General features: G+C 50.1%; 1 protein-coding gene, 2 long non-coding RNA genes and 5 other non-coding genes across 23 annotated transcripts; 4 read left to right on the top strand and 4 right to left on the bottom strand.

Annotated features, from left to right (window-relative positions):
• Window positions 1-499: 499 nt before the first annotated feature.
• LOC120869217 lies at window positions 500-8877 on the bottom strand. 3 transcript variants are annotated; one of them, XR_005722485.1, is made up of 6 exons: window positions 8706-8877; window positions 6828-6889; window positions 2913-2968; window positions 1941-2049; window positions 917-1061; window positions 500-810 (listed from the first exon to the last, which is right to left on the bottom strand). It is a non-coding gene; the product is annotated as an uncharacterized LOC120869217 (long non-coding RNA). The 3 variants fall into 3 exon arrangements; XR_005722487.1 differs by having other exon boundaries at window positions 962-1061; XR_005722486.1 differs by lacking the exon at window positions 2913-2968.
• LOC120869655 lies at window positions 2397-2528 on the bottom strand. The gene has a single exon (XR_005722620.1). It is a non-coding gene; the product is annotated as a small nucleolar RNA SNORA71 (small nucleolar RNA).
• On the top strand, window positions 3856-6896 carry LOC120869218. The gene is made up of 3 exons (XR_005722488.1): window positions 3856-3866; window positions 4466-4469; window positions 6813-6896. It is a non-coding gene; the product is annotated as an uncharacterized LOC120869218 (long non-coding RNA).
• On the bottom strand, window positions 6266-6398 carry LOC120869651. Its single transcript, XR_005722615.1, has one exon. It is a non-coding gene; the product is annotated as a small nucleolar RNA SNORA71 (small nucleolar RNA).
• Window positions 7373-7507, bottom strand: LOC120869652. Its single transcript, XR_005722616.1, has one exon. It is a non-coding gene; the product is annotated as a small nucleolar RNA SNORA71 (small nucleolar RNA).
• Window positions 8878-20309: 11432 nt separating the features above from the next.
• On the top strand, window positions 20310-27087 carry LOC120869215. Of its 14 annotated transcripts, none has more exons than XR_005722480.1 (7): window positions 21155-21293; window positions 23054-23229; window positions 23669-23935; window positions 24346-24476; window positions 25065-25137; window positions 26431-26608; window positions 26695-27087. XR_005722480.1 is itself a non-coding variant. In XM_040248342.1 (4 exons), the coding sequence occupies exons 1-4, from the start codon at window positions 21057-21059 to the stop codon at window positions 26440-26442; spliced, it is 498 nt and encodes a 165-aa protein (XP_040104276.1). In that variant the 5' UTR covers window positions 20310-21056; the 3' UTR covers window positions 26443-27087. The 14 variants fall into 14 exon arrangements, 3 of the variants coding, with proteins under 3 accessions (XP_040104276.1, XP_040104274.1, XP_040104275.1); XR_005722478.1 differs by having other exon boundaries at window positions 21156-21293; window positions 23049-23229; XR_005722483.1 differs by lacking the exon at window positions 26431-26608 and having other exon boundaries at window positions 21154-21293; window positions 23049-23229.
• LOC120869654 lies at window positions 22564-22698 on the top strand. The gene has a single exon (XR_005722619.1). It is a non-coding gene; the product is annotated as a small nucleolar RNA SNORA71 (small nucleolar RNA).
• On the top strand, window positions 25656-25789 carry LOC120869653. The gene has a single exon (XR_005722618.1). It is a non-coding gene; the product is annotated as a small nucleolar RNA SNORA71 (small nucleolar RNA).
• Window positions 27088-27604: the final 517 nt, after the last annotated feature.

The raw sequence follows: 27604 nt of genomic DNA, 5'->3' as shown, positions 1-27604 counted from the left end.
CTGGTCCCCTGCTTTGGATGGCAGATTCTTAACCACTGGACCACAAGGGAAGTCCCAGTACCATGTACTTTACACCCCAGACAAGCTGACCAACTTGTTCCAGCTTGCTCAGGACTTTCCTGGTTTTGGTAAACAAAGTCCCATGTCCTGGGAAACCCCTCAATCCCAAGCAAACTAGGCCAGCTGGCCACACAAGCAGGTACATGCTGAGCCTACCCCTGCAGCTTTCCCAATGACATCAGCACCTGTCTCACTCTGGCACTCTGCTTCCTGTCACAGCCCTCAACTCTCACGAGTCTAACCTGAGCCAACCACTAGCACTTGTTCACCTCCGTCCTAACACAACACCTCAAACAACAGCCCACGTGCCTAGCCTCAGGAGCACGATGGAAGGACTTAAAGGGTGAAAACAGAATCTGGCCCATAACCCACATTCACGCTGCCCTGCCTCGCTGGCATGTGGCTTGTTGCGGATTTAAAACACAGATGAGGTGGGTGTATACAGTTTATTGAATGGGCAGGTGGAGAGAAAAATCATAAACAGCTGCCAACTCAACAGAAAAACTCTTGGTCACTGGTCACTGAGGGACTGGGGCCAGCCTTCTTGGTCTATGCCCTCTGAGGGCACCGCTGTCAGCAGTCAGAGCGGCTGAAGGGGATCCAGGCTGCCAGTCCCAGAGCTTTGCCCCGGATCTCTAATGCTGAGTGAACACGGCCCCTGCGACACTGTGAGCAGATGGCAGGCAGCTCTTCACATGGGAACAGCACTCTCCACTCTCTGCTCCACTGGTGTCCGCAAACAATAGGGATCTACAAGAAAGGACAGGCAAGACCAATGGTTGGGAGTTCCCACCTGCACAGACTTAAACCAGCCAACCCTCTGGGGGGTGGTTCCCAGCCAGTGGCAGTAACTCACCAGCCAACCCACAGGGGGTTGTTTCCCAGCTGGTTCGTTTCCTACCTCAGGGAGAAATACCAGCCATTCCAGATCCCACGTGACCCCAAGGTCACTGACTCAGGACCTTGGGACTTCCTTAGCCACCTCCAGATTTAAGGCTGACCTAGGAGGGAAGAACCATACAAGCATTTAGTCTCCAGCACCATCTTCTCATGAGGCAGCATCACTGAGAGCATTCCAATCGACCAGGCCCAAGCTTCCAATTTATGCAAGCTCAACTAGAAATCACCAGAATAGATGCAGTAACAAAGAAAAACACCTCAAAGGTTTGATTTTTAGAACAAAGGATTTTCTTTCAAGCAGTTTCCAGATCTGGGCAGACAGACTAGACTTTAGTGCTATCAGGGGCTGTGACACCAAACTCCCACTGTATCTTCATCAAAGGATGGACCACCACCCTCAGGAGCTCTCCCACCATCATCCTATTCTGCAAAAGTTAAAGTTAGTTAAGTGGCTCAGTCATGTCTGAATCTTTGCGACCCCATGGACTGTAGCCTATCAGGCTCCTCTGTCCATGGGATTTTCCATGCAAGAGTACTGGAGTGGGTTGCCATTTCCTGCTCCAGGGATCTTCCCCACCCAGGGGTCGATCCTGGGTCTCCCGCATTGTAGGCAGATGCTTTTAGCACCTGAGCCACCAGGGAAGCCCCTATTCTGCAAAGACCCACTTAATTTGGCCAGCCAAGAAAAATGGAAAGGCTGGCTGAAGAGCCCCAGGACCAGGGGCTGGACAGGAAAGCCTCTGATGCATGTCAGGGGCAGAGGGCAGGTTTGAAAGCCAAGGGAACACTCAGGCTGTTGGATGCCTACCAAGTACCCTGTGGCTTACATCTAATAGTCTCACTACCTTCACATTATGAGATGCAAATAGAAACTTCTAGCAAAATAGGATCAAACTCAAATATAGATGCGAGAGAACTAGACATGAGCCCTCAGACCAAAGGTAGGGGAAGGCAGGGGGCAATGGTGAATGGGACCCCACCTCACATTTATCCTGGAGCCGGACACACCTCCTGGGGTGCCGTGTTGCATCTTCGGAGTGTATTAAGCAAGGGCACTAGTGGAGGGTTTCTGCCTCCCACCGAACACATCTGCAGCACAGGACAAAAAGCAGGTCGTCAGCCCTCTGCTGACAGCAGGGCTGGGGACTCTGTCAGCCACATCAACAAGCACGTCAGTCACGGGCCATCTCAATAATACATTACAGGTTGTCCTCCACTCAAGTCCACAGAGCAGAAGCCACGGTTTACAGCCCTCCCTCCCCACCCCATGCTCTTTCACACTACATGAACTTATTCCAGTGTGAAGACCAAGTATAAATGTGTTGGCGTGTTTCTGCCAAGAGGCTCCTGAACTTCAAAGACAAAGTGAACCCCTGCAAGTCCAGGGACGAGCCGAGGTCTAAGCTCTGAAGGGAATGGCAGGAGGAAAAAACTAGTGTGTGAAAGCTCCAGGGTTTGGAAGGGACGGCTGGGCCCTTCAAACACGGGGAAAGGTCTTTCAGAGACTCCTCTCCCCGCAGTATCGATGACCAGGGCACGGGCAGCCCACAATCACTTTCGATGCAGGAGCAGAAAAGGGCAGAAGGGGAGCCAGAAAGGATGGGAGACTGGCGCCAGGGGCCTGGGAAATGCCCGAGTCAGGGGGAGCAGGCCAGCCCAGCTACATTGAGTCCCGGCAGCTTTGTAGCGCCCTGCCAAGACCCCACAAGACCTCCCTGACAGGGGGAGTCAACACACTCCCAGCATAAAAAACAGCTTTCTGGCTGAAAACAATCAGGATGTTGGTCAGGACACAGCCATGAAAACTGTTTTAAAAGTATCACTGCTATCCTAGCTTCCCTTTTCAGGTAAGCAGAGTCTGAGATGGAGGTCACCGGGCTAGACAGGTTCAAAGGTGGAACCAAAGTCTCTGGAAGGAAGGTGCCAGGCAAGCAAGTTTCTTCAGGGCTTACCGGGATCCAGCCCCGGTTGGATCCAGGGTTATCTGAAGCATGAACGGCGTCGGCAACTGAGAGAGATAGAGAAAGAAATAAGGAAAGAATTATGCAGTTAAGAAAATAGAGGAGAGAAAGAGGTTGTTATTCCTTGGTTTATGCAGAAAGCCAATAAAGCCCCAGCATGGGACTTGCTCTGTTCACATAGACCGCAGGCACCCTCTCGAATAGCTGAAGGTGCCCCACCTTGGGCACCTTCTCAAGTGGGTCTTAGAAGCCCAGGCAGGAAAGTGAACTCAGAGGGCCCCTGCACTCCAGGGAATCAGCCTGAAAAGGAAAAGGAAAGAGAAAGAAAGAATGACATGGGGAGACCAAGCTTTGGTGAGCAAGGCCCATCACTTTATTTTCAGAGGGAGCTTTTATACCCTGAGTTGTACATTGAGCAAAGTGAAAAATGCAGAGTCAGCTCAACATTCCATCAGTATTAACTTTTATCAATACCAGGTTTCTTCCTGCATACCATATAATAAATAAGGGTCTTATTTTTTGTACATTATCTTCAGGCCTGGAGGCCTGTTGACATTTTATGACCCCTTTTTAATAAAGGTTGGTCAGCTAAAACACTTACTTTCCCTTGAAATGTTTTTTCTTAAATTCCTTAGCCTGTGTCACCCTTAAAGCACAGAGTTACATTTTTATGGAGCAAAGATTCAGTGGGTTACAGCAAATAAAGAACTTATTAACTCAAAGTCTAATGTTGCTAATGTTAAGGCTACTACTTGTTTTTTCTACATCCTAACTATATGCACTCCCAGGAACACAATGGATAAGGGATGTGGGAATTTGGCAGCAAGCTTTGGCTCAACAATGTTGCAAGAGTCTGGATAAACCTGCCAAGTAAGCTAGAATGCTAACAGGGGGTTTGAATTGAAATACTCCTTTCATGCCCAGGAGTACAGGGGTCCAGCCCCAGTTGGATCCAGGGTATCCTCAAGGGGACGGCATCAGAGACCTAAAAAGATTTATTTAGAGATATAGAGAGAGATAAAGAAGGAATATAGCAGTTAGGAAAATAAAGGAGAGAAAGAGGCTGATATTCCTTGGTTTACGCAGAAAGCCAATAAAGTTCCAGACAAGGAACTTGCACCATTCACGTAGGCCGCAGGTGCCCTCCCGGTCTCCCGAAGGAGTGAAGACGCAGAGCACCTTCTCGTTCAGGTCTTAGAAGCCCAGGCAAATAAGTGAACACGGCGAGCCCCTGCGCTCCAAGGAAGCAGCCTGAAAAGGAGAGTAAGAGAAAGAGAAAGCAAGAACGACACGGGGGAAACCAGTTTTTCGAGGAACTGGTCCGTCTCTTTATTTTTCAGGGAAGCTTTTATACTTTAAGTTATACATAGAGGTAAATGTAAGAAGCGGAGTCAGGCAGGGTCAGCCACTCTGACTCTTATCTAAAGACAGAGTGTTCTTTGCATATCTTTGTTCTTACAAGGGTCTTACGTTTGTTTACAATATCTTCTGGTCTGGAGACTGATTAACATTTTATGGCTCCATCTTTGTTTCTATTGATAAAGGTTAGTTAATCAGAAAACTTGTTTTCCCTTAAGATGTTTTTTTCTGAAATCTGCTTAGTCTTAAGAAAGTGATAAAGTTACATTCTTACATAGCAAGGATACAACGATTTATAACAAAGAAAGAGGAGTACAGTGATTTATAACAAAGAGAAAATTCATTAACTCAAAAGTCTAATATTGCTAACATCAAAATGACTGTATTTCTTTTTCTACATTGATTAATACACTTCCAGGTGCCTGAGGATATAGAGGCCTGTTGGCAATCATTAACTCAGCAATGAAACCCTTCACCAACATAATTTTTATCTTTAGAAAAGCCCTATGCTAACTAAGACTTTCAAAATACTCCAAACTCTCTGTGCTGTTTATGGTTGAGAAGTTATAAACAATCATGTGTGTAGTAGCAAGAGTGTGGATAAACCTGTTGCACAAGCTAGACTGCCAGCAGACAGGTTTGAGCTGAGACATTCCTTTTATATGCAGGAGACTATTAACTGGAGTTGTAAGTTAATTTTCCAGAGAAAGGTGGTCGGGGATAGCCCCTATTAATGTCAGAAGAGTGTAGTATAGCAGACAGTAAACAGACAGATTTTGGTTTTGGGGTAGATGCTCGGGCAGAGGATCCCTTGAGACCTGATCTGCCTTGCCCTGTCAGGCTCTTCCGCATGACTTGTCATGGGTGAGGACGGGGAGTCCCTCGAGTCCTGATCCTGCCTTGCCTGCCAGGCTCTCCCGCATGACCTTGTCATGGGTGGGATCTCCCATGTTGGCTCCTAGCATCTCCCCTTTTTTATTTCTTAAGACAGCCAGATGCAATTCAGTCGCAAGCTTCTGGGTGCTCTGCCGGAGAATTCTGGCAGGATAATAGGGCAAGCATAGCAACAAACACTTTCTCGGGGGAGTCTGAAGATCCCTGCACAGAAGCTATTCCCTGTGCCTGGTGACAGAGCATCTTATTCTGTCCCCAGGTAGGTATGGAGGCTCGTTGAGTTGCCCGAGCAGGGCGTCCTGGTGGTCTCCTGCGGGGGTCAAGGACCAGAAGGGGCAATGTCTCTTACATGGAGTCGTGTCATCTGTCTGGTGGGGGCAACTGTGATCAACCTGCTGCACATCCGCCTCGTTAAAAACAACAGGTCAGGGTTTGCAGAGCAGCCTGTGGCCGACTGGCAGCGACCAGGATGGACCGGGAGGGCCAACAGCTGTAGGGAGAGGGCCGTGGGGCCACCATCTAGTATAAGGGATTAAGTACATACGTATCCTCAATGACACTGTGCTCTGTCCAGTCTATTACTAGAAAATCACCCCCGGCAGGATTAAAGGCAGGTAACAGTAAGCCTACCTTTCACTAGAGAAACAACACACCCAGGAAAGAAGGAAAGGAGGCTGACCCAGCAGGCTGGCTTGCCGGAGGGCATGGTGCCCTGACCCTCCGCAATGGGAGGAGTCCGATCTCCTTGCAACAGATAGGGCATCTCTACCTCTTTGGTTTATTTTCCCCCCCTTTTATGACCAGCTGCTATAGTCAGGCATCAGACACAATGTGAAGAGGCACTGCCCTCAAGACCACAGCGTAACAGGCACGACCAGCAAATCAAGTTTCCCAGGCGGGGTTAGTGCTGGGTGGTGGGGCTGAGGATGTGGGAAGGGGTGCGGGGAGGAAGCAGAGAAAGCTTCCAGGAGGGGAGCCCTCCCCCACCAGCCCAAAGACCCGAGGCAGGGGCCTGCTCCGGAAGAGAGGAGCTCAGTGAGCACACGGCACTGGGTGCCAGGAAGCAACACAAATCAGGGGAAAGACAGACATGTACGAAAGCGCCAGGGTTTGCAAGGGACAGGATGGACCCTCCAAACACGGGGAAAGGCTTTCGGCAATTCCTCTCCCTGCAGTATCAATGACCAGGGCACAGGCAGCCCACGATCACTTTCGAATGCAGGGGCAGAGAAGGGCAGTGAGGGAGCTGAGCAGAGACACCACTGCCAGCACCCTGAGATGCGGCCTGGATGAGGAGCAGACCAGCAGAAGGAGCACTGACCAGACTCACAGTCTAAGACGGCAGATCTACCCAGTCCCTGCCAAGAGCCGAAGGGAAGACTGACGGCAGAAACGCGGAGAGCCCCTGGGTTCCGAAGGAGTGAGTGTACACACCACCAGGGTTGAACACCATACAGAGCTCTTGCTCAGGCTCACAGAAGAGCCCTCGGCTGGTCACTGGGTGTGACCCTCCATCCTCTCCACATCACTGCAGCCTCCACCCAGGGCTCTCAGCAGCAGAAAGGGGCCGGGCCTCCAACTGCACCCTCACCCCCCACACCTCTGGCCTCCCAGCCTGCACAGAACGGGGAGGATGAGCAGGACGCCACTTACCTGGGTCTCAGTCTCGGCTCTCCCCGAGGACACCTCTCACCCAAAGCAGCCACGTGACACTCCTGCGGGGGCAAGAGGCCAGCAGGTGATCAGCCCACCGGACAGGAAACCATCAGGCTCAGCAGCAGGAAAACCCGGGTTGTGAATGCTGGGGAAGCCGGGTCTGAGGCAATGAACCCACTACAGCCTGACTCCCGACACCCTCAGGGCACGTCGGGCTTGGCCACTGTCACAGCAACTAAAGGGCTGTCCGGTTTGGACGGGACAAGCAAGGGTCACCTGAATCATGAGGAAAATTCTTGCAACTTTTCCTCGGCCCATATTACCAACAACTAGGACACAGGCGGCCTGCAATCACTACAAATCCAGTGGCAAACAAGGTCTTAGGGCTGCTGAGACCAGAGACCAGAGTCACAAGACCACTGCAGTGGCAGAACCCACCCACATTCTTTCCCAAAGCCTCACGGAAACCAGCACTGAGCCAGGCAGAGGGGAGTCAACTGACAGCAGCTGCCAGGAAAAAAAAGCGGTAGGAGCGGGGGAGGTGTGTGACAGCTCCAGAGTTCAGAAGGGACAGGAGCGAACCCTCCAAACACGGGGAAAATGCTTTCAGCAGTTCCTCTCCCTGCACTATCAATGACCAAGGCACAGGCAGCCCATGATCACTTTCGAATGCAGGGGCAGAAAAGGGCAGATGGGGAATCAGGCAGAGGAGCCCAGGTTAGAAGCCGGCTCTCCACCCAGGCAGGGGAAAGCTGCCCAGCCACGCCCAGGACCCCAGGCACTAGCCTCACTTCCTGAAAAGGTTCCACCTCCCCTCATCAAGAGAAGCCAGGGGAAGACCAACTTCCGGTTAAAAAAAAAAAAAAGCCTCAATTACTCATCCACTCCACAAATACCAACTGAGGACCTACTCCATGCCAAGAACTGAGTTCAAATAAAAAGAACACAGACCAGGCTCTGCCCTTCCGGAGTGATTGCCTTTTTCCCCCTTGAAGGAAAGGAACGTTCAGGAGAATAAAGGAACTCATCCCTGGTTCCCTGGCTAATGAGGGGCTGAGTCAGGATCCGAACTCTGGCCTTTCTGGCCCCCAAACCCACCCCCATCCTCCTGCACAAGGGCTTTGCAAGGCAGGTCCCAGAACCCTCAAGCCTAGGAACCACCCCCTCTGCAGTAGGGCAGGAAGGCCACAGCTCCAGCCCTGCCCCAGGGGACAGCTGAGTCCCTGGACACGGCGGGGGCGCGGCAGGCAGGGTGGGTCAGGGTCCTGCAGTAGGGGATGGGGAGCCGCCCGAGGCAGGGTCTTCAGCTGCGCAGGGCCTGGCCCAGAAAGAGAGGGGAAGGCCTTCAGTGCGAACCCTTCTAGGGCCCTGGGGGCGCTCTCAAAGTGGAGGTTTGAACACTTTTCCCTTAGAGGTTACCGAGGGGAAACAGTCACGAAGGTTATCTGCCCGGCAACCGAGGAGCGGCTGCAAGGGATGAAACACTGGAGTCGGAGGTGATGGGATGTGATCTGGGGCTCTGGCGCAGCACGTGTGCAGTTCACACCGGCTCCGCACGAACCTCCCTGCAAGACCTGGGGCACACGCATCCCCTGACCCGCTTTTCACCGTCGGCCAGCCCAAGTCTCCCCACAGATGGGTGAGGCCAGGGGACCCCCATATTCCTAAGCGGCGCCGGCCGGAGGCCAGACGACCAGAGGCCCCTCTGTCGAGAAGACGAGTCCCGAGAGACCCACATGCTCAGGGGACGGGCTCGGAACCGGGAGCGGAGGACTCCGAGGCGACCTGCGGCCTGTGCTCCCCGCTCGGGTCTGTTTCCCCTTGGGCTGGGGAGGGAGCGGACCACGTGCCCGGCGCTTCCCGCAGAGGACTCACCCGGCGTGCCCCAGGACCAGACGGCGCGGGAGAGCGGCGGAGACAAAGCCAACAGTGCGGGAAGATACCGGTGTCCGCGGATGGAACCCGGATACAAGCAGATGGCGTGGGATCCACGACGAACCGTGGACAAAGGGGCAAGAACCGCCTCCACGCGCACAGCGACGGCGGAAATGCAGCTGAAACGGGACTTGTGGCCTAGAGCGGCGTTGCCCGGAGTGGATCCCGCGCAACCGGTTTTGTAGCGCCCTCTTGTGGAGCGAAGTCCAAGTTCTGCGTCTGCATGACTGGGTAATTTCCAGAAGCAGCCTGCAATTTTGGCAATAAGGTTCCCTCATCTGCTCTGCTTTTCTTTGTGTTCTGTTTGTTGTCACTGATTTGTCATTAATCTGTAGGAATGGTTACTCTTCTACCTGTTGTTTAATCGCTAAATCGTGTCCAACTCTTGAAACCCTTTGGCAGATTCTTTACCAGGGAGCCTAAGACAGGAACTGTTATTAGCAAGAGCTCGTGTTGATTGTGTTGAGTTTGGACAATAGGGGTCTTAATCTGATTTACCATTGTATTCAGAGTACCTAGTTTCGAGGCTGGCTCAGTTGAACAAATGAATGAATTCTGACTGTGGATTCATTAGGACTTCGCCAGACTAAAATAGTGTTCTGATGACCTGCAACTGGAATGTGAGGATGACAAGGAGATAAGCCTAGCGTGTACCAGACCACCTAACCTGCCTCTTGAGAAATCTGTATGCAGGTCAGGAAGCAACAGTTAGAACTGGACATGGAACAACAGACTGATTCTAAATAGGAAAAGGAGTACGTCAAGGCTGTATATTGTCACCCTGCTTATTTAACTTCTATGCAGAGTACATCATGAGAAACGCTGGGCTGGAAGAAACACAAGCTGGAATCTAGATTGCCGGGAGAAATATCAATAACCTCAGATATGCAGATGACACCACCCTTATGGCAGAAAGAGAAGAGGAGCTAAAAAGCCTCTTGATGAAAGTGAAAGAGGAGAGTGAAAAAGTTGGCTTAAAGCTCACCATTCAGAAAACGAAGATCATGGCATCTGGTCCCATCATTTCATGGAAAATAGATGGGGAAACAGTAGAAACAGTGTCAGACTTTATTTTTTGGGGCTCCAAAAATCACTGCAGATGGTGACTGCAGCCATGAAATTAAAAGACGCTTACTCCTTGGAAGAAAAGTTATGATCAACCTAGATAGCATATTCAAAAGCAGAGACATTACTTTGCCGACTAAGGTCCGTCTAGTCAAGGCTATGGTTTTTCCTGTGGTCATGTATGGATGTGAGAGTTGGACTGTGAAGAAGGCTGAGCGCCGAAGAATGTATGCGTTTGAACTGTGGTGTTGGAGAAGACTCTTGAGAGTCCCTTGGACTGCAAGGAGATCCAAGCAGTCCATTCTGAAGGAGATCAACCCTGGGATTTCTTTGGAAGGAATGATGCTAAAGCTGAAGCTCCAGTACTTCGGCCACCTCATGAGAAGAGTTGACTCACTGGAAAAGACTCTGATGCTGGGAGGGATTGGGGGCAGGAGGAGAAGGGGACAACCCAGGATGAAATGGCTGAATGGCATCACGGACTCGATGGACGTGAGTCTGAGTGAACTCCGGGAGTTGGTGATGGACAGGGAGGCCTGGCGTGCTGTGATCCATGGGGTCGCAAAGAGTCGGACACAACTGAGCGACTGAACTGAACTGAGCCTTGAAGCTGCTTTTGATCAAGAAGGACTTAATCATGTTTGCATTGACTGATACAACAAAGAGGGAGATGGCTGGGAGTGGTGTCTGCGGGTGAAAGCACTCCATCTTCTGTAGCTGGGAGGAGCTGGTGCAGTTCTAAGACTGTGAGACCCTCGGGGGTCTCCTGAGGACGAGGGGCCGGGGCATGGGGAGTGCTGTGGCTGGTGGGACACTAGACTACCGAGCCGGGTGTGCACACAGCGCTGGCGCCCTCCTGCCTCCTGCTCTTGCCCTCACTCTCTGTGTGGCTATGACCTAACTTTGTCCAGCCTTAGTTTTCCTTTCTGGAAAGTGGGCAGAGTCAGAGCTCCGCTGCTCATAACGTTGCTGTGAGGATTGAATGAATCAGTGCACATCAAGGACATAGCACAGAGCAGATGGCCAAGCGTGGTAGCTGCTCTACGTATTTTTTAAAAAGTCCAGAGTTTCTGTCACTGTGAGGACACCATGGATTATTTAGGACACGATGGGATTATTTATGTGGCATAGAGAGTGCTCCGTATTTGAAGGGTCTAAAGGCTATCCAGTAGAAATACAATGCTGCCTGAATGTGTAATTTTAAATTTCCCAGGAGCCACATTAAAAAGGTTAAGCAACTATACTCCAATAAAACTTAATTTAAAAAAAAGAAAAGTAAGATTAAAAGGCGGGGGGGCTTCTCTCATAGCTCAGTTGGTAAAGAATCTGACTACAATGCAGGAAACCTGGGTTCGATTCCTGGGTTGGGAAGATCCCCTGGAGAAGGAAATGGCAACCCACTCCAGTATCCTTGCCTGGAGAATCCCATGGACAGAGGAGCCTGGCGGGCTACAGTCCATGGGGTTGCAAGAGTCAGACACGACTTAGTGATTAAACCAGCACCAAGGTAAAAAAAAAAAATGTGTAGAATGTACAAACAAGGTCCTACTGTATAGCACAGGGAACTATATTCAATGTCCTGTGATAAACCGTCATGGAAAAGAGTATAAAAAAGAATATAGGGCACTTCACTGGTGGCCCGGTGGTTAAGAATCCGCTTGCCAACGCAGAGGACACAGGTTTGATTCCTGGTCCAGGAAGATTCCACATGCGGCGGGGCACATGTGCCACAACCACTGAGCTCATGCGCTGCAACTCTTGAAGCCCGCATGCTCTAAAAGTCACGCTTCACAAGAAGAGAAGTCGCCGCAATGAGAAGCCGGTGCACCACAACTAGAGGCTAGCCCCTGCTCTCCAAAACTGGAGAGAGCCCGAGTAAATAAATACATAAAAATTTTAAAAGAATATATATATAGAGAGAGTCACTTTGCTGTATACCAAAAACTAACACAACATTGTAAATCAACTATATTTCAATAAAAATAAATAAAAAACTTTAAAGTACTTAAAAGGTGAAATTAATTTTAATACTATATTTTAGTTAATACAAGATAATCAAAATATTATTTCAATGTGTAACCAATATTTTTAAATTATTAATAAGATATTTACTATTTCTTTTCCTTTGCACATAGTCTTTGGAATCAGTGCATGTTTTATGCTGACAGCACATTGCAACTGGGACTGGAGATATTTTCAGTGCTCTGTGGCCAAATGGGCCTGGTGGCTGCTGTGTCCAACAGCCCAGGTCTCAGGCCGTCTGATTTGGATCAGCCCTTTGGAGCCAGAGGAGAGAAACAGCAAGTGGGAGACTAACAGCAAGTCCCTTCTGCAGGCCCCACCCATGAGCCTGGGACCTCCTGAGAGGGCCTGGGTCTCCTGTGCCACTCAGACGAGGAGCCTTGTAGTTCTAAGCTGCAGAGTAAAGGAAAGCTGCTTTCAGAAGCCTGGGAAAGGTCAGAGCCATGATTCCAGCCTAGATAATCTGCATCTTTGTGCCCGTGATGCCAGGGAGTGAATCTGGGAGGGTTCATTTCTGCATCCCCAGTCTCTAGAGGAGGCTGGCCATCCAAAAGGTGCGGTTGATGCTTGTTGTTAGTGTAACAAAATATTAAAATAGGTATTTCAGCCGAGGTACCAAGGAGGCACCAAAATACAGGAAAGAATAGCTGAACAACAACATACCATGGTTGTAATTTTTGAAGGTTCCACCTGATGAAATGGCAGCTACCTTCCAAAGAGTGTATTGAGTTAGATGTAGAATTTAGGAAGAAATAACTGGAAAATGGTTGCCTGTGACTCAATCCTCTCTTCTAATCCGAGGGTATTAACAGTATAGTGGAGCTTCCCTGGTGGTCCAGTGGTTAAGAATCTGCCTTGCAATGCAGGGGCGACCAGTTTGATCCCTGGTCCAGGAAGATCCCACGTGCTGCCGAGCCACTAAGCCCGTGTGCCAGAAATACTGATCCTGCGCACAGCAACTACTGACCACGTGCCCTAGAGCTGTCTTCTGCAACAAGAGAAACCACCACAAGGAGAGGCCCACGCACCGCAGCCAGAGAGTAGCCCCCGCTCTCTGCAACAAGAGAAAGCCTGTGCAAAGCAATGAAGACCCAGCATAGCCATAAATATATATATATATATTTTTTATTTTTATTTTTTTTTATATATATATATTTTAAAGTACAGTGTTAGGCATGAAAAAGAGGGAATTATGGGCTCTCTGTGTTAAACCAGTCCCTCCTCCTTTGCCCCCAAGAGGAAGAGTAGGAGGACGTTCCTTTTTCTCTGGTGATCCTCATACCGGGAGCTCCAGCAGGAACACCTCGGAGCTTGATTAACGTCACCTAGTGTTGGAAACCCCAGGTGACCCATGCCCAACCCCTTCCTCAGTACACTGTCTCCTTTAGCAGATGTAGAATCTGGGCTAGGACTGGCTACCTGCTGCCCAGGAGGTTCTACTTTAAACAGAGCCTGCTAGAAGAGGGCCTGTTCACACCACGTGGGGTTCAGTCAAAGGGCACCAGGAGGAGGCTCGCTGAAGAACCCTTGAAATAGGGGCCGAAGGAAAATGCACAGCCTTAATTTCAGGTCCAGCCTGGGGAGAAATGTTCCCCCATCTCACTCTTCATTTCACCTGATCCTGGAGGTACTGGGAGTTGGGGGGTAGGGGGACTGAGCAGAAACTGGTGACTAGAAACACATCTGGGCAAGTAAAGGGAGAAGGTTCCCATTCCCTCCTAGCAGACAGCAGCCCACCCTATGCTTGGTCCCAGACGGTGGAGAGCAGAGAAGTCTTAACTATCACAGTCACTGAAAGCATGATGAATATATGAGATGAACATTTAAATTAATGGAATAGAAATCATGTTCGCTATTTTTAGTAACACAAGACTTATTACCGAAGAAGGATCAGAGAAGTTATGAGGACTGCCTGATATTTTTCTAAGGATAGGGAAAAGATATTTCCATTTAGAAAGTTCAAAGAGAGAGGCTATATATGATGACATACGAAAAGTCTCACTTTCAAAATACTAATCACATTTATAAAGGATAGGGCTGTGACTGGGAGGCCAACATTCTGCCATCTTGGAGTTTGTGACCTCACAGTGGCTGAGAGATTCCTGCTGCCTGGACCTGGTGGGGGGCTAGGGGGGTGGGGTGGGGAGATGAGGTCTCAGCTGACTAAACAGATTGTCCCAAGGAAGTGATGCCCAGGGTCTAGGCCGGAAGTCAGCAGCTGGCCTGGTCAGCCCTGGAGGAGCTCCAAGCTCCATCCCCACACTAAGAATGAACAACATACTGGCAGTTTTTATTTTTCTGTTCCTCTTCCTCCTCCTCATCTTATTGATGCTCTGTTACTACGTCTTTCAGGAGGAATAGGCTTGGGCTTCTGCAGGCTGGGACTGAGGCCCAGTGGTAGCCTTGGCCAGTCCAGCCGCCCAGGGCCTCTGCTGTCCTGTGGCCCAGGTCTGGGCCTGTTTGGGGGTCTCCAGCAGCCCCAAACCCTCACTGGATGCTCGGACAGAGATGAGACAGAGGGCCTCTCCACCAGGGTCAGTTCCCACTTCCCTGGGTCCCCTAGCTGGGTTCTCTGACTTCCAAACCTCTCTGTTACTAGTCTTGCTTCTGGTTCATCTTTGTCCTGGGCTGAAGGCCACTGATGCTGGAGAGGGGGTCAGTGTGAGCTCACTGAGGGTTTATATAGCTCAGGCCTCTGCCACGGGGACAAACAGGAGAAGAGGTGGCTTTCTCCCTTCAGAAACTGGCAGGCTGGGCCCTGGGGAGCCAGAGCCCAAGAGAAAGACTGATAACTTTGCCTGGTGACACCGGACTTTCCTTCATTCGGCGGTGGACAATCCTTGAATCAACCTTCTTGACTAATGACTCTGGGTGGTCTTAGCTATTTAACTTGAGTTTCCCTGAGCAACAGTTTTGGGCTTCCTTTGCTAACTAAATAACTGAGATGTTTGTGGCTAATTAACTTAAACTTTCCTGACTTGAGAATCATTATCTATCTTGCCTGAATACTTGAGCATTCCAGGATAACAATATTTGACTTTGGCTCATTCTCTCTCACCATGCTAGTTCACGATATCAATTCTGTACTCTTAAAATATTTATTTATTTGTGCCTTTGTTTATTTGGCTGTGCTGAGTCTTAGTTGCAGCAAACAGGACCTTCTGTCTTTGCTGTGCCATGTGAACTCTTGTTGTGGTGTTTGTGGGGGATCTAGTTTCCTCACCAAGGATGGAACCTGGGCCCCCTGCATTGGGAGCGCAGAATCTTAGCCTCTGGACCACAAAGGAAGTCCCCAATTCTTTACTTTTATGACCTTGGGTCATCCTGGCCAAGGGCAGCAGACATCCCTGACTATTTTTCTGGAGCTTCTAGGATAAAAATAGAAGAATTCTTCCATGATTTCACCATTATGTATGATATTGACTGACAGTTTCCCTGGTGGCTTTGTGGTAAAGAATCTGCCTACCAATGCAGGAGATGAAAGAGATGCGAGTTCAATCCCTGGTTCAGGAAAATCCTCTGGAGGAGGGTATGGCTACCCACTCCAGTATTCTTGCCTGGAGAATCCCACGGACAGAGGATCCTGGTGAGTTACAGTCCACTGGGTCGGAAAGAGTCAGATATGACTGAAGTGACTAAGCACAATGTTTTATGATGTATATTCTATTTTTAGAATTCTAAAAATTTTATGCCATCTACTGGGTCGCACAGAGTCGGACATGACTGAAGCGACTTAGCAGCAGCAGCAGCATGAATGAATATTAATTTTTAATCAAATTATGATAACCACAGTAATAGCTAAAATGTATTACTAGTTTACTATTTAATGTAAGATATCAACTACTGAAAAAAGCACTTATGGTATTCACATATTTCAATGCATTATTTTACCTATTTTAATTTTTAAAAAATATTTATATATTTATCTGGCTGCGCCGAGTCTCAGTTGCGGCACACGGGATCCTCATTGCATCATGTGGGATCTTTCTCTGCGGGGCACTGACTCCAGCTGTGGCTTAATGGCTTAGTTGCTCCAAGGCATGTGGGATCTTAGTTCCCCGACCAGGAATCGAACCTGTGTCCCCTGCCTTGTAAAGCAGATTCTTAACCTCTGGACCACCAGGGAAGTCTCCTAAATTTTTGAATTGTAAAATAAGCATAACATAAAATTTACCACCATAGCCATTTTTAAGTATTCAGCTCAGTAGTGTCCAGCGCATTCACATCGTTGTGCAGTCAATCCCCAGAACTCTTCTCATCTTTCAAACTGAAACTTACAGCCATCCAATAGTAACTCCACTTTCCCCAGCCCCTGGCAACCACCATCCTACTTTCTGATTCTGAATTTGACTAATCAAGGAAACTTGCATAAGTAGAATCATTCAGTTGTTGTTCTTTAGTTGCTAAGTCATGGCCAACTCTTTGGGACCCCATGGTCTGTAGCCCGCCAGGTTCCTCTGTCCATGGGATTTCCGAGGCAAGAAGACTGGAGTGAGTTGCCATTTCCTTCTGCAGGATCTTCCCGGACCAGGTATCAAACCCACATCTCTTGTGTCTCCACCATTGGCAGATGGATTCTTTACCACTGAGCCACTAGGGAAGCCTGGAATTATTCAGTGCTTGTCCTTTTATAACTGGTTTAGTTCACTTAGCATAATATTATTAAGGTTCATGTATGTTGCAGCATTTGTTAGAATTTCCTTTCTTTTGAGGGCTGAATAATATTCCATTATGTGATAGACCACATCATATTTATCCATTCATCCATCAATGGACATTTGAGTGGCTTCTTTCTGGCTATAGAGCATATATGGCCATGCACGTGGGTGGACAAATATCCCTTAAAGACCTTGCTTTCAATTGTTTTGAGAATATATCCATAAGTGAAATCGTTGGATCCTACAGCAATTCCATTTTTAATATTTTGAGCAACCACCATACTATTTGCCCTAGCGGCTGCACCAGAGAGTTCCCTGGTAGCCTAGTGATTAGGATTCAGCGCTTTCACTGCTGTGGTCTGAGTTCAATCCCTGGTCAAGGAACTAAGAATGTGCAAGCTGCATGGCGCAGCCAAAAAAAATTTTTTTTCACACAGCAGCTGCTCCATTTGCCTATTCAATCTACTTTAGAGTCAAGAAACTGAGATTCAGAAAGATTAAGTAGCTTGCTAATACAGGTAAGATGTGGAAGAGAAAAAAAAATTTTATGTGTATTGAATTTATTCCCCAGGGCTGCCATAAGAGAGTGCCACAAACTGGGTGGCTTAAGACAGAAATGTGTTCTCTCACTATTCTGGAGGTTAGAAGTCCAAAATCAACGTGACGGCAGGGCCATGTTCCCTCTGAAACTCTGGGCAAGATTCTTCCTTGCCTCTCCCTAGCTTCTGGTGGTGCCCATCAACCTTGGGAGTCACACAGCATTCTCCTGGAGTACCTTTCTCCTTACTTGTAAGGACACCGGTCGTATTGGATTAATGGTCCTCCCTCTTACAACGTGACCTCATTTTAACTTACCTCTTAATTACATCTGTAAAGACTGTTTCCACGGCAGGTCACATCCCCAGGTACCAGGTGTTAAACGACTTCAACATAACACCTTTTGAGGGGTCATAACTCAATCTATCATATCTTGTCTTCTTCCCGATTCTGTGATATCTACCACACTTTTGATGTCACTGAGATAAAATACTAGACTTCCCAATAGAAAACCATGCTTGCATTTGTGGGACAGAGCTAATTTGATATTGGTGGATTATTAGACCATAAGCTTGGAACAAGGCAGACACAAAGGGTTTCTTTCATTCATCCCTATACCTCCCGGTCATTAAGTGAAAGAAGTGAAAGTGATGTCGCTCAGTTGTGTCCGACTCTTTGTGACCCCATGGACTGTAGCCTACCAGACTCCTCTGTCCATGGGATTTTCCAGGCAAGAGAACTAGAGTGGGGTGCCATTTCCTTCTCCAGGGGATCTTCCCGACCCAGGGATTGAACCTGGGTCTCCTGCATTGCAGGAGCCACCAGGGAAATCCCAGTCATTATACAAGTAGAAAAACAAAAAGCAGCATTTGAAAAGGGGCATGGCTTTTCCAATGCCTTTATGGGAAAAAATCATTAACTTAACAGTTGTTTGGGGAATTGTAGGTGGTAGTTTTCGTTGTTCCTTTTTTAATTTCCTGCCAGTCAGGCTATGATTGTCATCTGCTGGCCACACCCACTAGCACAGTGCCCGCAGAGTGGAAGCACTTACTCACCGTGTATTGAATGAATGAATAGAAGGTTCACTGGCAGAGCAGTGCCCTTGCCCCCTTTTCGCTGCTACTGTTCTGTTTTGATGACCAGTAGCAAGTGGCTGGTGGCTTCTCCTCCCCGTAGAGCCTCCTTAAGCCCAATGTGTCCACTGCTGAAAGTGCCTTGTTCCAGGCAGACCTAGTCATCAGCCTACTCCTGTTCTGGATAGGTCCCCGCCAGCAGTAGACTCACCTGAAACATCCATCCCTTCAGGAGCTTGCAGAACATGCACTGCAATTTTGTTTTGTTTTTAACATCTGTAGACACATCACGGACTGACAAAAAAGGCCAAGCCACTGAGCATGGACTGTTATCTGAATGCCCCAAGCAAAGGTTGTCACAATACCTTGATTTTGAGACCTCAACATGCTGCCCTGTTTGCTGCAGTCTCCAGTTAGGTAGGCCAGTGTTGTAGATGAGAAAGTCATCTGCGATAAGCACACACAGTGCATCAGGCAACTGCCAACCTCCCATGCTCCATGCCACTGGTGGAATACCTTAATAATTGGCCATTTAGGGGCTTTTAGCCAGGAGTGTTGGAGACAGAAGCTTAATTTATGCTAACAAAGAATTACATTATTGGGAAGCTTATATAATCGAACAAGAGGAAGGGCAGAGGTGGAACTGAGCTTCCAAGGTGACAAATCCCAGGGACTGAAATGCTACCAGGACACACTGTCCTGTATCTCCCCCTCTCTCTGGGTGGACTTCTGACTTTATATTTACTCCATTTCTTGCCCGTGAGGTAGCAGGGGGAAGTGCACATCCATCACCTTCCACTGAAGGGAAGCAGGACTGCCACATATGGTCGTGCACTGCCCAACTCACGGACGTGCCATTCATATTATAGTCTCTTGCTGAGAAGCAGAGATGTTAGGGATGCTTGGTTGAACATAGAAAACACTTGATGTTTTCTTAGCACATCCTTCTCTGGCCCAGCAGAGTCACCCTATTTTCTACCATCCTGAAGGAGGGGGGAATTCAAAAATTCTCCATTCTAATCCTTAAATGGTGGGTCCTTCTAATGAAGACTCTTGGGAATATCTTTTTTTGCCCCTCCCATGCTGCACAGCATGTGGGATCTTAGCTCCCCAACCAGGGATTGAACCTTGGTCGGGCATTAGGAAACTCGGAGTCTTAACCACTGGACCACCAGAGTAGTCCCTAGAAATATCTTTAAAGAGCAACACTTGGGGGGAATTTTCCCACAAGCTTCATGAGGACAAGCAGAAGATATTAATAACTAAGCCTGTGACAGTGTAACCCATGAAGGTCCACTAGAATAAGAGAAAGGTTTGCAAGAAGTAGAGGGACCTTCTGAGAAATGCAGTCCTTACCTCCACAATCTTGAAACTCTCAATTCTCAGTTACTTCCTAGGCCAAAGGACAGGCACTTCCACCTTTCTGTAGCTGGGGGAAGAGTCACGCACCTGGGAGGTGTCTCATCTCATCGGTGGGTTGGGAGGTACTGACCGTGCAGAGATGCCTAGGTGTTGAGCGTGCATACATCTCAGGTTCTCTGTGGCTTGCCTTGCTTGGCATGCTTGGCCAAGACCCTGGTCCTTCCTGGGTGAGCTCACTGGGCAGGCAGGCCATACCCAGGTAAACAGTGGGTGGAGGGTGGGAACAACAGTAAAAGGAAGAGGAGTCGAAAGGTAGTTGAATCTGAGCTGGGTCCTTTGTCTGCCTGTTATCACTGACCAAGCCTGGTTCTACCTGAGATTTACCAATATATTTTTAGGATTTTTATATTCCTAAATAAATTAACCTATAATTTATTTTTTCTTTTATTGACCTTTTCTAATTTGGGAATTATGTGAAAGAACTATTTTCTCTTATCCAGGAGGCTGTATAATATCGTAAAGCTTTGTAGAACTTACTTAGTAAGACACTTGGTTATGATGTTTCTTTGTGGGAAGACTTAACTACGGATTCAATTGCTTACAGTGTTATGAAATTATTTGGGTTTTCTATTTTTTTCCCTTAAGACAATTCTGTTAAATATTTTCCAGAAAAGTGCTCATTTTACCTAAGTTTTATTTTTTTTTTAAGACTAGTCAAGTGCAGTAGTGAGAATTAAGTTTTAAATTTTACGAGCAAAAAATCAAATAGATTGTTTGCTCATTTTTTTTACTTTCTGCTCTGACTGTACCAACTTCCTCATTGCTAAAATTGTTTGGCTCTGTTGCTCTACATGATTATGCTCATTTTCTGCTATTTTAGTTTCTACTCTTGTTGTTTTATTGATTTTCACTTTGTTTAGATCCTTTCAATTGTCCTTTTTCTCATTTTTTAAGCCCTCAGGAGCCAGGAGCTGACTGAGACACATGGAATTTTTCTTACACTTCGGAATCTAGTGAGCCCCTCTCCCATTGCAACAATGAAAATTTTTGTTTCTTCTCTTGCATCAGTATTTAAAGATCATGCAATGAGATGCCCCGTCCAGTTTCTAACTTCTTCACATCCCAGCACATGCATTCACTCCCCCATCCTTACCCCAACATCAGCTTCTTAGTCTTTCTCTTCCTCCCTTTTCTGAAGATCTTCCCATTTCCCTTTTCTGTTTGAGTCCTTCAGAACCCCAATAAGGCACACCTCCACCGTGAAGTCATCTTAATCTGGAAATTGGTTGAAGTATGATTCGGCTCATAGCCCCACAACTAGCCTCCAAGTTCTTTAGGATCCACACTCTCTCACACTAGAGATACAAAATTAAAGAAGAAAGTATAGTTTCCCTAGCTTCAGCCCCACACACAACACTTTGTCAGAAGGCAGGACACCATAATTGACGTTCCCAGCAAGACTTAATTCAATAAGAGTGAATGCAACAGAAAATCCGAGAGAAGGAACAGACAGCTCAAAACTACAGACGTCCTAATCATTTCATAGTCGGATGGATGGTTAGGGAGATGAAAGAATGCTTGAATACTTGGCGGGTCAGTTTCAACTCCGATCCACTAGGGGGCGCGAAGAGACTGCTTGCGCGGGGTCCATCCGGGGATTCGCCACTCTAGGCCCCAGCCCCTCTCTCAACTGCAGTTCCGCCAGCGCCCAACAGATGGAGGGCGGGCCCTGTCTCCGAGTCGCCGTGAACCGTCCAGCATCTTCTCACGCCTTCCAGTTTGACCTGCAGCCGACATTCCTGGCGCCCCGGGTGAGTAACTGCAGGACCGCGCTGCCCCGGAACCCCTGGAGGCCTCTAAGGCCGGTTCTCCGCCCCCTCCTGCCCCCGACAGGAGGGGAAACTGAGGCCCGTGGGGTCCGGGAGTGCAGGTCAGCTCTAAGCCCAGGCCCACTCTTGGTTCTGAGCCGGTTCCCTGCGCTGCATGTGGACCTCTCTGCACTCGTGTTCTTGACAAAGGGCCCTCGGGTCCCCGCACTACCGGCCGGCGCCGTTTTGGAGCGTCGGGTCCCGGGCCTCACTCGCGCGGTGGGGAGACTTGGGCCCACCGACGGCGAGAAGCGAGTCCGGGGATGCGTAGGCCCGAGGTATCGCAGGGAGGTTCGTGCGGAGCCGGTGTGAACCGCACCCGCGCCAGAGGCCCCCGATCACATCCCATCACCTCCGACTCCAACGTTTCATCCCCTGAAGCCGCTTGTCTCTTGCCGGACAAATATCTTCGTGACCTTCGTGATCTCGGTAACCTCTAAGGGAAAACTGTTCAAACCTCCACTTTAACTGAGGGCGCCCCCAGGGCCCTAGAGAAGAGCAGAGTCTGGCTTCCTGGGCCCCTGCTTCGCACTGAAGGCCTTCCCCTTTCTTTCCCGGGCCAGGCCCTGCGTAGCTGAAGACCCTGCCTCGGGCGGCTCTCCCTCCCCTCCTGCAGGACCCTGACCCACCCTGCCTGCCGCGCCCCCGCCGTGTCCAGGGACTGAGCTGTCCTCTGAGGCAGGGCTGGAGCTGTGGCCTTCCTGCCCTACTGCAGGGGGGTGGTTCCTAGGCTTGAGGGTTCTGGGATCTGCCTTGCAAAGCCCTTGTGCAGGAGGATGAGGGTGGGTTTAGGGGCCAGAAAGGCCAGAGTTCGGATCCTGACTCAGCCCCTCATTAGTCTTAGCGGGGGAACCTGGGGTGAGTTCCTTTATTCTCCTGAGCTTTCCTTTTCTTCAAGTGGGAAAATGGCAATCATTCCGGAAGGGCAGAGGCTGGTCTGTGTTCTTTTTATTTGAACTCACAGTTCTTGGCATGGAGTAGGTCCTCAGTTGGTATTTGTGGGGTGGATGAGTAATTGAGCCTTTTTTTTTTTTTTAACCAGAAGTTGGTCTTCCCCGGCTTCTTTTGATGGGGGGCGGCTGTGGAACCTTTTCAGGAAGCGAGGCTAGTGCCTGGGGTCCTGGGCCTGCCTGGGTGGCTTTCCCCTGCCTGGGTGGAGAGCCGGCTGCTAACCCGGGCTCCTCTGCCTGATTCCCCATCTGCCCTTCTCTGCCCCTGCATTCGAAAGTGATCGTGGGCTGCCTGTGCCTTGGTCGTTGATAGTGCATGGAGAGGAACTGCTGAAAGCATTTTCCCCGTGTTTGGAGGGTTCGCTCCTGTCCCTTCTGAACTCTGGAGCTGTCACACACCTCCTCCCTCCTACCGCCTTTTTAGATCTGCCTCCTGGCACCTGGTGTGCAGCTTACTAAGTGCTCCCTATGCGAGGCTCAGTGCTAGTTGCTGAGAAGCGAAAAAAAAAGGAAGATAAAGCATGGGCTGTTTCTTAGAAGCTGGGGCTGGTTGTGGAGCCACTGGGTAATTTTCACCAAGAGCTTCCCTCCAGAAAGCCAGGTCTACCTCCCCTCCTCCCCCTTTCCAGGTCTTTAGTCCAGTTTGTGGTCTAGAGAGTGGCTTGACAGGAGGTGAGGGTACTAATCATACTTCATGGGAATCATGGGTTTTCTTGTCTTCTCTGCCTCTCTCTGCTCTGATCTCAAGGTCAGTATCTGAGTGTCATCTGCTCAGTGCCTGGCGGGTGTCTGGTGCTCAGCAGCTGTGGAACAATTGCCCAGCCGGAGAGGACAGGACAGACTCATCCCAGTGAGGTGGTGTGGCCCATCACGTCATGGAGAATCAGAGAAAGACTGCTTTGGGCCAGCCAGCCTGGCGAGAGGTGGAGGTACTTCCTGTGTTTTCTTTTCTTGGAGTTTTTCTTCCTGTTGACCAGTATTTATCCATCGGAGGTTCCTTGGTGTGAGACAGAGCCCAGTCTACTAAGGGGGAGTTTCCCCATGACCTGTGGTTATGGTGGCAGGAACTAGAACAGTGATGCCCTTGGACAAGGCTTAAATAACAGGAATCACAGTAGTAACGCAATTGGACAAGGCTTAAATAGACTCCAGACCTCACCTCTGCGGGAGGCCGGAGGTGCCTTTACCTCCTCACCCCCCAGCCCCCTAACCCCCCGCCCCTGCCCAGGCCAGGCATGCTGTCAGGTGCCACATACTCACAAACCTGCCCTGGACTTTCTCTTGCTATTCAGGATCCAGCTTCCAGAATCGGTACAGAGTCATCGGAGTTTGCACAAAAGATGATCTGAAAAGCTGTCTCTGTCTCAGACGCAGATGAGCTGTTGTCCTGTGTGGAGTAGTGACTTCCGTCCTGGGAATAAAAGGTGTGGCTCGTGGGTTGGGAACACAGCCCACGTTTGTGAAGCAGCCAGCTTCTCCGAGAACCCAGGTACTCTGCCTGGGTTCCAGGACATGTGGTTACCAGGTGGCATCCAGGTTGCTCATCCAGGGCTTCTTGACCGTTGCAGAGGAAGCAGCACAGTGCACAGGGGTCCCTGAGAGGTGGCCCGTCCTGTCAAGAGACAGCTGGCCCAGGTGAGTCCTGTTCCCTGGAGATCCGGGGCTTTACCTCCCACAAGGTGCATGATGTCCCCGCGTGGTCTGGGAATAGATAGAAGAGAGACAAGGGTGACTTGGTCCTCGCACTCAGCTTCACCCTCTCTGGGGTCTCTGAGGACCCACCCGGTTCCTCTCTGTGTGCTTGGTCCTGAGAGCCCTTGGGGAACCCTACACGTTGGCAGCAGAGCGTGTGGAGCAGGGAAAGGATTCTGACATGTCCACCTGTACTCGTGTGACAGTCACTTCTCTGCCTCCTCCTGACTCTGGGACCTTCTCCTGTCTCTGGTTTCATCCTCCAGAAAGCAGAACTGCAGTGAGGCTGTTTGTCTCCGGCTCGTGTCATCGCTGTCTGTTACAACCTAGGAACTCCGTCACTTTTCTTTCAGAGGTGTCCTCCCTTTGGCTGTCCCTTCTGGGCCACGTGGATGGCTTTTTAGCAGGACTAGAAGCAGATACTGGGTCCTCATGCTCAAGTGGGCTGACTGCTCCGAGCCTCTGCCACTGGCCTCCTTTTTCAGTAAGCCTTCTGTCCTTTTCTACTGCTGCACTTGGAAGTGATGCTGGGCTGCCCGTGGCCTGCTTATTGGTAGTGCAGACAGAGGACACACAGTAGGGCTGCCTCGCATCCTCGCTCCCTAGTTCTGGGGGACTTTTACACTTCTGTGTCTCTCTGCTCACCGCTTGGGCCTCCAGGGTCCGTTGGGGTGTGTCATTGCAGTCGCTGGGGCGTTTCTTTCTGGCTCCTGCTGTTGGGAAACAGGCTCCTTTTGTGTGCTGCTTCAGTTCCCCTCGATGCCCAGTTGCTGTCAGTCGGCCATGCACGTTCCCATAAATCTGGCGACAGCATCCTTTTCTGCCTGTCCCTGATCAATTACACATCAATCAGCATTGGCACCCTGCCACAGAGCATCCACTGTCTCCTCCTTCAGAGTTAACTGCTGTTTTCTGTGTGAAGAAATAGCATGTCTTTTCAGGAAATAACAGCCGACACTTGGGGGATGTTTACTGTCTGGTAACTCTAGTGCTAAGCCCTCTCCTGGTGCCTTTGCCCTCCTGTGAGCAGGCGCAAGTCGAGCGCTCACCCTTGGCTTCTGGTCTGTTGCAGACGAGTCCACTGTGTACAGAGGCGTCATGGAAGCTGTCGTGTCAGGAGTATTCTAGACCGCACTGTCCTTGAGGTAAGATCTCTGGTCCGTTCTCTAGAGTGTTGGGTCCTCCCACACGGTGGTCGTGTGTGTGTTCCCAGGGACTTTGGGTGAAGATGTAGGGGAGCTGAGAGGTGGGATGAAGGCCGCATCCACGAGTCCCCAGGTCCACTCACCAGCCCAGCCCCGGGCAGCCTGGGTCACATCTGGAGCGTCACTGTCTTCAGCGGCTGCTGCAGGGATGGCACCTCTCAAGTCCCATTAGGGCACTGAGAGTTACAGGGTATCTGCCCTCCTCCCTGGAGTGTGGGCAGAAGCACGTGAACCTGGGCGCCAGAGATTCCGCCCCAGGCGTGAGTCTCCTTTGACCGCCATCTCAGACAGCATCCTATTCAGAACCTTGTTTCCGTCATCTGAAAAACCACAGCTATGTCGGAGGTGACTGTGGTACCCGAGACCATGTGAGTCCTGTAACCTCCAGTTGTAGTATTTTCCCAATGTTTCGCCCAGTGTTGGCCTTCTCTTCCCAGAGTGCTTTCTGCCCCGTATGCACCTGCATTCAAAAGAGACCATGGGCTGTCCGTGCTCTGGTCGTTGACAATGCAGGGAGAGAAGTTGTGGAAAGCAATTTCCCGAGTTTGGAGGGTCCGCACCTGTCCCTTTCAAATGCTGGCGCTTTCCTACACTCCTGCTTCTCTCCAGCCTGAGCTTCCCCCTCAGGCGCTGGGGTCTCCTTTGTGACGGGCAGTGACGTCCCAGCACGGCCTCCTGTTACCAGAGCCAGGCCGTGTCCATGTCAGGCTTCGAGACGTTAGCGGGTGTAAGGAGCCAGGCTGCATTACGCATAATGAACACGCGTGATGTTGGGTGGTGTGTGGGGACTGCTGTAAGACTGTCAAGGGGAGCAGCTGTTTGGAGGTGGTGGTGGACCGGCCTTGGAAGGACTGAGACGTGATAGACCACAGGAGGGACTTCGGGGGGAGGGGAGGAACGTGAGGATGATCTGAGGCTGGGGTGAGTGTGCGCACCTGGGAGTCAGGTGTGCAGGCAGGTAATGAAAGTGTGTGGGGAGGGCTGCTGGGCCGTGCCAGTCCCCCTCTGACATACAGTGGGGGGTGGACCGAGTGGGAGGAGCTCCTGAGAGCAGGCTCTCCAGCCATCTCTTTGCCAGTTCCTACATTTGCTCTGTTGCCCTCAGAAGGTGCATTTTTAAAGACAGTGTTCCTTTTGATTCTTCTCTGGGAGCTTTGAGATTTCCTTTTTGAGCTGAGTTTGGTGTGAAAAAAGCCATAGCGCATCCCTGACTATTTGGGGGCATTCTCACAGATGTTGGCTTGAAGAAAGGCGAGGTAACATTGGAGAGCAAACCCTTGTCGTGACCTCCTGTCCTGTGACTTCCCCATCATGCTGGGGGTGCTGCCTTGGAGGACACCTCAGGGATGGGAGCACTGGCCTCTCAGGATGGTGACCTGGGTTCCAGCTCCCCTGGAGGAGCCTCCTCATGGTGAGTTACTGCCAAGGGGCTAAGTCGGCCTCTGTTTCTGAGACAGACGTTCCAAGCTGCCAGCCTCATCTGACTTCCTCCTTTAGGTTGTTTTGGGTCTGATCACAGACAAGCAGACTGAAGAGGGGTGTTGCTGCATGACCACCGCCAGACCTCCTTCTCCTGTTGCCTCAGCACAGTATGGAAGGACTTGGCCCCATGTGACCAGGTCAGGGGCCTGGCTAAGGCCTGAGACTCTGGGACATTGGGATTCATAGCTGGAGACCTTCAGCTGGCTCTGCCCCTTCCCAGCAGGTGCCACAGGGCATGGCGGACAGAAGACTGGTTTCCTTCCATCTGGACCAGGTCCTCCAGTGGCCTCCATGTCCCCCTCTCTGCTCCTGGTGTAACTTTTAGAACCAGGAGTTCCTGTTGGAGGCGTCTCTGTTGGGCATCTTGTCCTCTCACCCACTTCAATAAATCTTGAAACTGCCCTGCCACTTGTTTCTTTTGTTTCCTTTAATCCCTGCTTCCGTGTGCACAGCTGGGTGGAGAGACCGTGGGTTACAGGCAGGTCTTCCAGTTTTCACTCACTGAGACTTTCTACTTCACACACTCCTGAGGCCTGACCTGAGGATGGGATGTAGAATTGCAAATTGCCATGGGTTTAAACCATCGCAAGTGTTCTGGGGGCTCAGGTTTTGGAGAGAAGAGAGCTGTTAGAATTGTTGGTGGAGGAACGTTTGCACCAGGGCTTTGGAAGCGAGGATGAGGGTGGGCTGGATGTAGAGTCAGGCACTGAAGTCCTCCAGGAGGGCAGGAGAGCCCTGGGCTCTGGGGTGGAAGTACGTGGGGTGAATTTAGGGAGAAGGTTTTGAGCAGAGAAGGCAAGGCAATGGCACCTCACTTCAGTACTCTTGCCTGGAAAATCCCATGGACGGAGGAGGCTGGAAGGCTGCAGTCCATGGGGTCACTGAGGGTCGGACATGACTGAGCGACTTCACTTTCACTTTTCAC

The sequence above is a fragment of the Oryx dammah genome, unplaced genomic scaffold (assembly GCF_014754425.2).
Source record: "Oryx dammah isolate SB20612 unplaced genomic scaffold, SCBI_Odam_1.1 HiC_scaffold_10, whole genome shotgun sequence".
Classification (NCBI taxonomy): domain Eukaryota; kingdom Metazoa; phylum Chordata; class Mammalia; order Artiodactyla; family Bovidae; genus Oryx; species Oryx dammah.
The sequence above is the reverse complement of the archived record's forward strand: the minus strand, read 5'-3'. Positions and strand labels throughout refer to the sequence as shown.

What these genes read in the sequence shown, in the direction of transcription:
- LOC120869215 (XM_040248340.1), top strand. Translation starts at nt 21,057, where the DNA reads ATGCTTGAATACTTGGCGGGTCAGTTTCAACTCCGATCCACTAGGGGG. An exon ending in CAGCCTGGCGAGAGGTGGAG is followed by an intron (nt 23,230 to 25,064) that starts GTACTTCCTGTG and finishes GGTCTGTTGCAG; the next exon opens with ACGAGTCCACTGTGTACAGA. An exon ending in TAGACCGCACTGTCCTTGAG is followed by an intron (nt 25,138 to 26,694) that starts GTAAGATCTCTG and finishes TTCCTCCTTTAG; the next exon opens with GTTGTTTTGGGTCTGATCAC.